At 43.2% G+C, this 12,258-nt stretch overlaps 1 protein-coding gene across 1 annotated transcript in view; it reads left to right on the forward strand.

The window, feature by feature from the left end:
• AOPEP (aminopeptidase O (putative)) overlaps positions 1–12,258 on the forward strand; it is a 324,231-nt gene that overhangs the window by 288,598 nt on the left and 23,375 nt on the right. The window contains exon 15 of the mRNA XM_081103533.1: positions 9,558–9,674. Within this exon, the coding sequence (XP_080959659.1) occupies positions 9,558–9,674 (117 nt within the window). The remainder of the gene's footprint in view (positions 1–9,557; positions 9,675–12,258) is intronic.

Here is a 12,258-nt window from a genome sequence, read left to right on the forward strand (position 1 = left end):
TCTATTCCTCATAAAACTTCAAAATTAATCCAGGATATAAAATGTCTGGACTGAAATCCAAAAGTGTACAGGATTTGGGTGAAGTTCGACTACTGTGCTGTATATGCTTTTTATACGTTTAAATCATTCTGTGAAAGAACACCGAGACGTTGGGTAGTAAGTTGTATAGTACTCTCAACACATTTTTATTACGTAAAAACAGCTTCTTTGTTTGTCAGCAATAATTCAGTTAGTTTGACCCCTTACCCGCTCCCATCTCACTCCCTACAATTCCTCTTTAATTGTGGTCAGTTGTACGTATATTTAAGGATATATTTCTTTATCTACTTTATGACAGAAACCACAATAAGTTGTGGACATGTGGCTAAAATTTATGCTTAGTTTGGATTTGGTAGAAAATATGGAAAGAATATTAGAAAATAAAATCTGACCCAAAAGATACTTATATTGTTTTGACTGTGGGCCTATGACGAAGTAAGGGCAGGAACCAGGAGTATGGAATGTTAGTATTTTAGACTATAATAAACACATACGAGTTAAATTTGTTTATAAGTTATGTTCTATGCTTAAAAATATGTTGAGTGTGTACCGTGCCTGAGTTGTTTGTCTAAGCTGAGAACCAGAGTGGTTGACTTGGTTTCTCCCTCCTCCTCTTCTTGTTTTTTTTCCTTACCGTGCAACTCTTGTTAGTATCATTGTGTCTAAGTGCTTGTGACTTCCTTTTTTTTTTTTAGCTGTTAATTTTAATAATTTGAAAAAAACTTAAGTCTTTAATGACAAGTTTAAACAAGGAGGCCATGGAAAGCAAAGGGAAAGAGCTCTCTTAGAAATAGTCTGGAGTTTTTCCACTTAGAGCACTCTAATTTATTAGCTTTTTAAAAACATTGCAGAGCCATCATTTCACTGATTATAGTTGATTACAGTTGTAGAGACATTTCAGTTATTTTACCATTAGTTTTTAAAATAAGATTCATCTACCACATTGGTTGTTATACAGAATGTTTATAAAACTTTTTAAGTTGATATATTTGAATGTGTGTATTTTGTGGATTTTTTTTAGTTTCGAAATGAGAATCACTTCTGGCCTGAATTTTCATTTGTCGTATATAAATTATCATGTATAAATTATCTTTTAGTAGATTTACTTAACTCACCAAATTGCTGATTGATAGCTGTCTTGTAATTATTTTAACTGTGTTTCTCCATTGTACTGGATAGGACATTAAGGACATGAAGTCCTTCATTTAAATTTGATAAACTTGTGTCGGGCATGCTGCAGGTGGTGCATGAAATGAGCAACGTTGGGTTCCAGTCTTTAAGGAGTTGCCTTAAAAGTGTACATTCTTTTTATAGAGGTTAACACACAGTTTTGTTTGAACTCAGTTACTCATTGTTTAAACTCAAAAGAAGAGGAATCTGTTTTAATTCAAAAGATTCTGAAGAGCATATTTTCAGTAAGAGCTTAGTTTTTTTTCCTATTTGCTAATCAGTCACTTGTAATTTAGAAGAAAATCTGTTTTCAGACGGAATATTCTTAAGGATTGCATATTTGTGCATATGAACACCTTAATTTTGTGCATACTATATATATTTAGATCACTTTTCAACAGGAATATAGGGCAATATGTTGCAAAGAAGAACCTAAGGTTGAAACAGTTATTTACTAACAGTGTTAAATTTGTAATAAGTAATCCCACACAAACTGTCTGATTGTGACATAGTGGGGGTAATAGGAAGGAATTCTGGGTTTGAGTGAAATTACAGTTACTGTGTTTTTTTCCCTTTGCACAAAAACCTGAAAACAGTTAAATTCATTTAATATTGTAAGTGACAACATGATAGTCTGGGCATATGACTGACCCACTGCTCTATGTATATTTGCAGAGCATTTGGAGAATTTAAGATTATTCCAATATTTGTGTGTTGCTCACACAGAACCTTACGCCTTATATTTAATGGCATCAGCATTCATCTCTTTGTAGAAGAATTGGAATCAGAACAGTTGAGATCTGTGCTATTTTCAAGTATTATTGTTATGACTAAGAATAGAGAGGCACTGATAGGTTTCTAGGTGCAAACCAGTGCGAGTGTGAGGGGCCTGCCCGCAACTACCAAGACCTGCTTTGTTCGAGGCCCTGGTTTCCACTCAGCACCTCCTTGGAGCCTGTGCTTCAATCATTTACAGATTTCAGCTCCCAGATTAGATCACCGCATTGAATTTCTTCATAGAGTACATCTTCCCTCCAGTGAGTAAACTGTGGGGAAATTTTTTCAACATGATTTAAGATAAATAGTTCAGCTTGAGCTGGAGGCAGGGGAAAAAAAGGAAAAATGAAAAGACCAGGCAGCTCATGTAGGTTACTCAAAGAAAAAAATGGACCCAAAAGAGTTACTTAATTTTTTAAAACCTACCTCTAGGAAGTTATTTACACAAATCCAAACATATTCTACCATCTGTCCTTAACCTTGACCCTCACTTAATAACATTTCTTGCTATCGTAGCATATTACAGAAAATTCCATTTTATTCTTTTTAATGGCTGCATAGTATTCCATTGTGTGATTATATCCCATTTGTGTGCCCTCATTTTGACACACAAAACCAGCTGACAGTTTTCAGTCATATGATGTACCTTAGAGGGTCATAAAGTAGTATATAACTAGAATTTTGAATTAGGAAATACCACTGTTTATAGTTAGGAACTCAGGTTTATAAAATGTATATGCTTATTCAGGATAAATATATCACTTATTAAATACAATATTAACTTAGGCAAGAGAATTAATTCTAAAGAAATTAAAAGAAGCAGGTTTAATGAAAAAACAAACAAAACCTGCAAATACAAGACAAGTTGAAAGTATTCTCTGATACTTTCAAGTGTTTGTAATTCTTCAGAAAGCCTGGATCAAGCTCGACATCGAGCATGCCATTGCTGTCATGGCCGGTGAATGGGCTGGGTCACCTCATGAGCAATGATTTTCTTCAGAAGCATGAACCTCAGCTAAGGAATGGCTCCCTTTGGCCCCCTTGGCAGTTGGTCTTGCAGGTTCCTGGGGAGGGGAGGCAAGCTCGAAGATCCCAAGCATCTCTTATAAAGTACTTAGGATTTTTCTATTTGAGTGTTTAGAAAGGTTTATTTTCTAAAATGTGTAATATAAACATTAGTGTGCACATGGTTATGAGATCCAATGGGCATTTTATATAGTTTAAATAATATGCTTTGTGTCATATTGCATATAGTTTGAGTAATAACTTCTATAAAAGTTAGGGAAATGTTAGCACATGAAGATTTGACCCTTATAATCTAGAAATGCAGGAGTAATTTATGCCAGTGAATTATTTCGGATACTGTTTGCTAGTGATGGTGTCTTTTTTTGTCACTTTTGGGAGCACCGTGACTAAGCCAAGGCTCAGAAGTGCAGCAGTCTTTTTAAAGTGCAGCTGTTAGAACCGTTTCCCAAGAATATAGTAAATATGCTTTTTCCTATGTATAACGAATTACACGAAGATTAGCTTCTGCTTGAATGTTCTTTTTCAAATTTGACTAAAGAATGTTTGATAATTAAAAATAATGATTTTGCTGGACGGATATATGCCCCTTGGTTTTATTTTGAAGAAAATTATTTTCATTTCTAATTATTTTATTGTGACTGTTATTTGCTGGCAAATTAAATTTATGTCCCCAAAGTATGTGAACTATAAACTTTTATACTTAAAACTTCACAGTTCTTTAAAATGTGTTAAGATTTCGCTTTAACCTGTAAAGGATGTTTTTCTTTTGTAAGTTTTGTTTTCATCTTGGTTTTGGTTGCAATTCACATAATTCTGTTTTTCCTATGTACAAGTTACTAGTTTAGACTAAAGATGTTTTAATATCATCATGATATCCTAGTTGACAGCTACTCTTGGGCAGACACTTGCCAATGCGCGTATTATTAAACAGTTCATTTGGACAGTTAAAAATTTTATCATTAGGAAAACGATAGATGAAAGAAGATTATATACTAACATGGTCTTGCTAGTGTTTGAGGTGGGCAGGGTCAGCTACAATGCCAGCATTCTGATACTTTCAGGATTTTGTGTTTCTTTTTGGGTTGTGAGGAAGAACTCCTGTTTTGAGCAACTTCCTCAATTATATTTTAATTTTAATCCATTTTCAAAAACCATAAGAAAACTTACCTAGCTTAGAGATTTCTACTTATTTTATTTGGGTACAGAGCAGTGTCTGAAGGGTGACATGTTTTCAAGTTCTGTCTGTGTCCTGTAGTCAGTTCCTGTGCCCCTAATGAGAAAACTGTGTGAATGGCAACTGTTTGCTCTTATACCTGTGGGTGGTGGAGGCACCTGTGGGTGGATACTGGGTGTTTTCTGGGAGGAGTTGGAAGGAATTGGTTCGTTTTGGGGAAGTCTTATAAAAAGCATTGTATAACTATGGGATTCCCTTTTTAATCCGAGGGGCAGAGGAGAACTGCTGTCTCTATTGTGCCCCTGTGCCAGCAAGCCTTCCACATGTGACTTTCAAAGGTCAGCCGCTTGGACCCTGCTTGTGTTGAATTTCAGCCAGCAAGTCTCCGGCATACGAGAGAATTTGAGATTTCTCCCTCCCCCATTTCTTCTGTTTTTGTTCAGTGTAAACAGTTCCTGCCGTAGAAACATAGACAAATATAGCAGAGAATGCTTTTCTGGAAGAAGAATGCTCCCTAAGCATTTTTTAACCATTTTTGGGAAGAATTGATCTTTGTGTGTATTTCAGACAGACTGAAAGAGAGGGAGGGGCCGTTGCTGTAAATTGAAGTGACATCATAAGTATTGCCCCCATTGATCCGCTTTTAGTCTCCAGCCAGGATAAAAGGAAATGGCACCAGGGAGGAAGCATGCTTCATTTAGGCACAGATCCCAGAGTGATAATGGGGTAATAATAGAACTCACGCCACTGTCCGTCAGAGGCTGCATTAGTCTCAGGCTCCTTCCTTGTCTGGGAGCCGCTCAGAGACTTCCTTCGTGGCTGCAGCGCCAGCTGGGCCTGGAGGGTGGTGCCCTCCTGTGCGCTTGGAGGGGTGTGGACAGTGGGGCTCAGATGTTGTTGTGCACCCAGTTCCTTGTGTCGGGACCTGCCTGCACAAGGTCAGTGATGAGATGGGTTGGTGACATTTTCTATAGGGAAGCGAGCTGGCCTTTTCGGATCCAGTCGCATGGGTGGTCCTGGGAGCAGGAGTGAGTGACATCCCCTGACAGCAGGAAGAGGCTCTGCAAGAGTCAGGTGTGCTTTCTTCTGCTGTTTGTGGACTGGGAGGGTGGGCATGGAAAATTGCTATTTTCTTTCCAAGAGTCTGTAGAAACCTTAAAAGACACTCGGAGTTGTGTGGCTTGCCTCGGCTCTTAAGTTGACTGGGAAAATACCAGGTAGACTTTCCTTTGCTTTGTAAATTTCTGGGTAGTTAGCAACTATGGACTCCTCCACCTTCAGTGCAAGAATGCAGACCACCGAATCCTTACAAATGGCATTTGCTTTGCCTGACTCCTTTAGTATTTTGGTTTTTTTGTATTTGAATGCGCTTTACAGTGATGTGGAATTCTCTATTTCAAGTACCCACATGACTTTGGCACCTCATAGCCTTACTTTGTCTAAGTGTTGAGGCAGATGAATTTTAAAAATACCAAACTGGTTTCCATGTGGAAAAAATAATAACTCCTTGTCTGTGCAAAGGAAAGGACTTTCTATTCCTGTCACTGTCGAACTGTGGCTGTGAACACTATTAGACCCTCAGAAATAAAGGCAAGTTCTTTTTATAATGTTTGACGGAGCTGCTTTCTAATGAGATAATGCTCTGAGCCGTGCACTGTTTTTCTTAATCATTCTGTACTGTGACTAAAGCCATGTTCGCCTCTCGGAATTGCTGCACTAAAACACAGTGGGCCTAGGAGTCATGCGACATTTGATTTGATTTCTGTGTCGGAGGAGGGGAGCGACCCACACATCTCCCGTTCCCACTGCACCATGCGAGCACATTGGAAGTGCATCTCTCAGTGGCTTTGCAAACGTTTGGTTTATTACATAGTATTTTTTTTTCATCATGTGGAGTAAATGATTATTTTACAAAGAGAAATGTTCTCTATTAAAATGAGCTACTTACCACATTTTTGCTTTAATATCCTCTTCTAAGGTCTGTAATCTGTAAAAATTGTGTAATGTTTACTTGCTCATTTGTGAATGAAGGATACTTAGTTTTATTGTCTGAACTAAAACATTTGATCACTGATTTTTCTCCGGTTTTCTCATTGCTTAGAAATTACGTTTTTTCCTGGTGAATTAGAAGAGTTAGAGTTGAAAGGCAGGTGACTACAGGTTGTTAATGGAGTGAGACTCACACAAGCCCATGCTGGAGTGGGCCGGGCAACCCCGGGGCATTACGGTTATGGAGGGGCCCGTTCTCACGCTCGCATGGAGTCCCGTGCCTTCTTCCACCTCTGAACAGGCCGGCTCTTGCCACAGAGCAGTCCGCGGCGCCTCTGTGCCCAGGAGGGCTACCTGGCGCGCTGCGTGCGTGTCTGCTCTTTACCTCTCTAATTAGAGCAAATTAAACTTATTAAAAACCTCCTCCGTTCCATCTCAGCGGCTTATCCTTAGTCAGGGGCTTAGCTGTAAGTATTTCCCATTGTGTACAATCAGGAGAGGACAGACGCGTTCAGGGATCCTTCTGTGCAGTCTCTGTGCGGCTGCACGGACTTCTGCTTAGAGGGCGGTCGCAGACACATGAAAGGGAGACCCCAGATGTTTCCATGGGCTCGCGTGGCAGTGATTCTTCCGTTTTAAACGGGAATGGCGTTTGTTGATTAAACCCAGTTAGGTTAAGTCGGGGACTGAGCTCATCTTCCTCAGGGGCTTCTTTCCTCCGTGGGTCTCTCGTTTACCCCAAGTCCCAAGCGCGAGTTCTAACAATAGGCCTCTTTGTGAGTGTGGACACAGCATAGGGGCATGCTTTTCTTTCTACTCTGTCTTCCCTGTAATTCTGCAAATTGGCCAAGCTGGTTCCTGCTGTATTTAGTTAGTGAACCAGACCCCACCCTCAACCGCGGGGTGTTCTGCCCCTTCCCAGAACCCATCTTCTGTACCCGGTGGGCCTCAGCATTTGAGCTGTTGCTACCCTGGGCTTGGCTGCACCCGTTTTGAGAATGCCTGTGGGGGCGCAGGGCTGGGTGGCCACTCTGACCCAGTCTGGGGCCCTGTCCTCCCCTCTCCTCTCCCCCCCGCCAGGAAAGGCAGGGGGGCTGCTGCTCCAGGGGTGCCCAGGCTAGCCGCCTCGGGGTGGCGATTTTGTGGACCATACTTGGGAAAGGGATGAGTGGGGCAGGAAAAGACTTTAATGGGGGGTAAAGGGCAGGCTCTGTGAAGAGGCTGGAGGACAGCCGGGGAGTGACCTGAAGGGGGTGCTCGGGGCCAGGCTGGACGAACTCCCCCCCCCCCCCCCAGGAAGGGAAGGAAGATTCAGAGAGGGAGGCTGCAGGGCAAGACAGATAGGAAGGAGGGCCAGGCAGCCTGGGTGCTGGCTGAGCTGCTGAGCCTGGGGTAGAGCACCCCGAGTACCCACCAGCTGAGGGCTCATGCTGTGACCAGGTGGGGAGAATCTAGAGGCTGGTGGCTCTGGATTTGTTCTGTTTTGTAAAACAGCAGATCTCTCTTAATGTTGTAAAAGTGGGCTCATGTTCTAAAACCATAGAAAATGGAAAACTGGTGTTTTTGTTTCTGGTTGTTATGTAGTGACTAGAGGCCCGGTGCACGAAATTCGTGCACAGGTAGGGTCCCTAGGCCTGGCCAGCGATCACGGCTGATTGGGGCCTTCCTTCATTCTGCGCCGCCCTCTGGTGGTCAGTGCATGTCATAGCTAGCAGTCAAACTCCCGAGGGGACACTTTACATATTCGCCTTTTATGTATATAAGATTATCTTTAACCCTTTGCGGTCCAATGTTATTTTTGGAATTCAAACAGTCTGGTCCAAATTAATTGAGGGATTGAATGTTGAACTTTTTAATGTTCTTATTGCTCAACGTTGGACTTTCTCCTAGCGCCTGGTCTGTCAAGTCAGCCTCGAGGTTGGACCAAAAAGGGTTAAAGCATCTTATAGGCATGTGACTCCTCTGGAAGGAAATTGTCAGTTGTCTCCGAGCCCCTGGGTCTCCGTGTTGGTTGTAACCCTCTGCGTTGGCTGAAGGCACCTGGTTTCTCCTGTCAGCCTGAGGAGATTCATGGATCTTAGGTGCATGGAGCGATGTTATGAAATAAAAATGCCCAAGAACCCAAGGATGTGTGTCCGTGTGCCTGTGGGGAAGTGGGGTTATAGTAGAACTTAGGAGGGTGAGGTGTGGACGTACAAAAAAAATGCTTTCTTTGTGGAATTACATGGTGAGCATTGTGCCTGCGATTCAACTGGTTTCCCCACATGCATTCTGGGAAAGAGGGGCAGGCAGAGTGCTCACTTGGGGACAGAAAGGTAAAGAGAGGTAGGGAGAGATGCCAATAATACTCAGAATTTCTTAAGAATAACAAAGTAGGGATTAAAATCCAGATGGTCTTATGAATGTTCTGTTGGCTTACCATGGATTTGCAGACTTACAAGTTTGGGTTCATTGACAGATGCTCGGGGCATAAGTCGGGAAGGAGTAAGGCTGAATGGCGAGAGTAGTGGCAATAATAGTAACAATTTAAAACCTTGATTTTAGAATATTTTTCAGCTCCTACAAGATGTATTTTAAATGCATTCTTTCCTCCTTTCAGAGTTTGTGAGAGCTCTCTGCTCGAGGGAGGAACTAGGCATTAGAGCACAATAATGACTAAGACAGATACTCCACCTTCTTGGATTTACAATGTTTGTTCATAAACTATCCATTACTTTTGTACCATATAAAAACGCCCTCCTCTCTTTGCCCTTTACTATGTAACACCTATTTTTACCTACCCTGTGTGAAAACTTAGGAATATTGGTGACTGTGTGTGTGTGTGTGTGTGATCATATTTACAACATTTTTAAAAATTTTAATGGAATAATAAACATGATTTTTATAAGGGAGTGTTTGCGAGACATGCTCTCCATTTCTTGGTGCACATTGGCAAGATTCCAGTGGTGAGGAAGAAAATCTGAAAGCAGCTTACTTCGGTTAAACTTCCATGTCTAAGATCAGGCGGTTCCTTGAGTCTTAGTCTAGGTTAAATGACATTTTTGGCATATGTTTGCCATAAAGAAAGGGATCTAATCAACCATGAGGATGTTTTATGAAGTTAAATATCGTTTTTGTCGTTTCACAGTGTCTGTATATTAAATCATCACATTGTAGACCTTAGAACACACACACACACACACAAAGTAAACACAGTTTTGCTCTGTTCTGAGGGTACAAGGTAAGTCCTGAGGGCTGGCCAGAGTCCGTCTTCAGTCTTTCAGTGCCTCCGACACTTACTGAATACCCGGCCGCCCTGGGCTTGCGTCCTCATTCTAAATGTCTGTGTTCAATTCCTTGTAAGTTGAATGGCATTTTCACTGGCTCTTTGCTGTGCCCTCAGCTCCTTCCAGACCAGCTGGTCTTGCTTCTGGAACGTCTGTTGGAGCAGAAGACCCTGAACCCCAGAACTCTGCGAAGCCTCGAAAGGACATACCGCCTCTCCCAGCAGGATGCAGAGGTAACCAGGGCTGCCCTCAGCGTAAACAGCGGGGCCCTCGCGTGTGGACAGTGTGGTCCCGGAGCTTCCCAGACTGTGGGACTGCGCAGTGATTGCCATCAGCACCCCCCACCCCCCCAGCTGTGTGCCTGAGAGTGAAGAACAAGCCCTTGCGGCCAAGTGGAAGCTGCTCCCTGGTCGGGCTCCCTCCAGCAGGGGCCCCAGAACCTGCTTATTACCGGGTCTCCCCTCTTTTTAAACCATAAGGACGGACACAAGTCCCCAAAGGAGTGTGAGCAGGCAGGGTGGGGCGCTCCTGAGTTACAGACTGGGGCGGGTCAGCTTTGCAGGCTGGTGGCGCCATCCTGCTGCTCGTGGGGAAACGCCTCGGCCTCGGGGTGCCAGAGCTGCACGTTGCCTTCAGCCAGGACAGGGAGGGAGCCATGTGTAACGGAAATGAAAACGAAATCTAACAGCTGTGGGTTGAAAAGCAAAATTGGATGCTTGTGGGAAAGCAATATGATGTGGTTCGTAATATCTTTTAGCTTAATGTAAAGAATGCACTGTGAATCCTAAGATGAGTGCCAAGGGTTTTTATGTCTATAAAATAATTATTTATCGTATTTAGTCATCCTAAGTAAAATACAAGTGCACGGCCATAAAGAGAGAAGTTCTTTTACGTAAAACTCCTAAAATGCAAATCAGTTTGGTTTGTGTTCAGGTGAAAATAACTGAGCATCTAAAAACTGCAGTTTTACAGGGTACCCATCAGGCACACGTGGCCGTGGAGCCTGTGGCCGTGGACGTGGCCGTGGCTGTGGAAGGCACAGTGGATACTGAAGACGTAGTGCGAAAAAAAGCAAAATACCCGACTAATAATTTCCTCTTATTGGTTAAACTGTCAAAATGATATTTTGGATATTTTGGGTTAAATAAAATGCTATTAAAATTAATCTGATAATCATTAAAATGGGGTAAATGGAGAAAAGATACCTTATTATTAGATTAAAAGGTAAGATGGACATTGTTTTACCTTTTTTGTAATCCTCACCTGAGGGCCTGTTTTCATTGATTTTTTTAGAGAGGGCGACAGGGAAGGGAGGAGAGAGAGAGGGAGAGAAATATCAATCTGTTGCCTCCTGTTCACACCCCAATCAGGGCTTGAACCCGAAACCTAGACATGTGCCCTGACTGGGAATCGAACCCACAGCCTTTTGGTGTATGGGACGACGCTCGAACCAGCTGAGTCACCTGGCCAGGACCATTGTTTTACATTTTCAAGCTCCACAAATTCAGGAGTTAATTGAAAACCTTCAGAGAAGACACATATAGCTTCAGAAGACACAGATCAGATGTGCTGTTTACTTCAGCTCTTACATGTTTGTTCATAGGTGTTTCCACATGCCAGCCCGTTATTTTTAATTAGTGTTTAAAGATGTTTCTATATACAGACATGAGGCTAAGTTTTAATCAGAGGTGAATACCGCTGAAATGCCAGGCCCCAATGACGGGCAGTGGACAGACAAAGGCGGGAGGATCAAAGCAGGCCCAGCGCACCTGTCACAGCCCGGAAGCCATGAGGTGGTAGACACTGATGGCTCCCCTTCCTTTTGGCATAAAACACATCGTGTTCTTAACTTACAGCTCAGCTTAGTTGTTTATAACCTCCCAAACCTTTAGAAAGCATAATAGGTTTTCTTTGGTTGCTTGTTTTACAACTCACAGACTACACCATGATGCCTAAGCCAGGGCGGCCTGGACCCTGGGGGCAGGAGACCAGGGCCTGGGAATGGCTTTGCTTGGTGTGCATAGCTGGGGTGGCTCCATGCAGTTAACCAGTGCTGCGCCAGGCACTAGGGACATAGCAGTGGGCACCACCACCGAGGGTCACCCTGAGGAGGTGTACGTTCTTCTGGAGAGACAGCGCATAAGTAAATGAACACAACGCTTTCAGGTACGAGTTACAGTGGAGGCATACAGGTGGCGCTGGGCTGGTTGTCTGTAGGTGGAGTACTCAGGAAAGGCCACACAAACAGGTGGCATTCGGGCCAGGACCCAAGGGGCAGGGGTAACTTCCATACAGAGGCAGCAGCAAGTACCACGTGTGAGCTGGCATGTGCTAGGATGGGGGTCAGCAGGCTTTGTCTGTAAAGGAACAGACAGTTAATATTTCAGGCCACATGGTTTCTGTCCCCCCGGTTCACCTGTGCCGTGGTAGCACGGAAGCTGCCAGAGAGAGACATAAAGACAAACAGCCGTGCCTGTGCGTCAGGAAAACGTTATGGACCCCTGCAACTTGGATTTCGTGTAATTACCACGTCTCAAGATAATTCGTTTTGTTTTTGTCGTTCCTTCTTTGAACTGTTTTAAAACATATACAACGCTCCTAGCCGGGGGCGGGGGTGTTGATTGGGTCTGCCCCATCTGGAGTTTGTTGACCCCTGCGTTGGGGTGGGCAGGGGCCAGACCAAGGGGTCCTGGAGGCCTGTGCCCCTTTGGGCTTTCATTGTCACAGTGTGCCTCCTTCCCCAGCTCTCTCGTCCTGGCACATGTGTAGTCAGTTGCACTGACAGCCCATCTCACCGGCGTTTCCTTGAAATGTCAC

The sequence above is a fragment of the Myotis nattereri genome, assembly GCF_964212035.1.
Source record: "Myotis nattereri genome assembly, chromosome: 12".
Classification (NCBI taxonomy): Eukaryota; Metazoa; Chordata; class Mammalia; order Chiroptera; family Vespertilionidae; genus Myotis; species Myotis nattereri.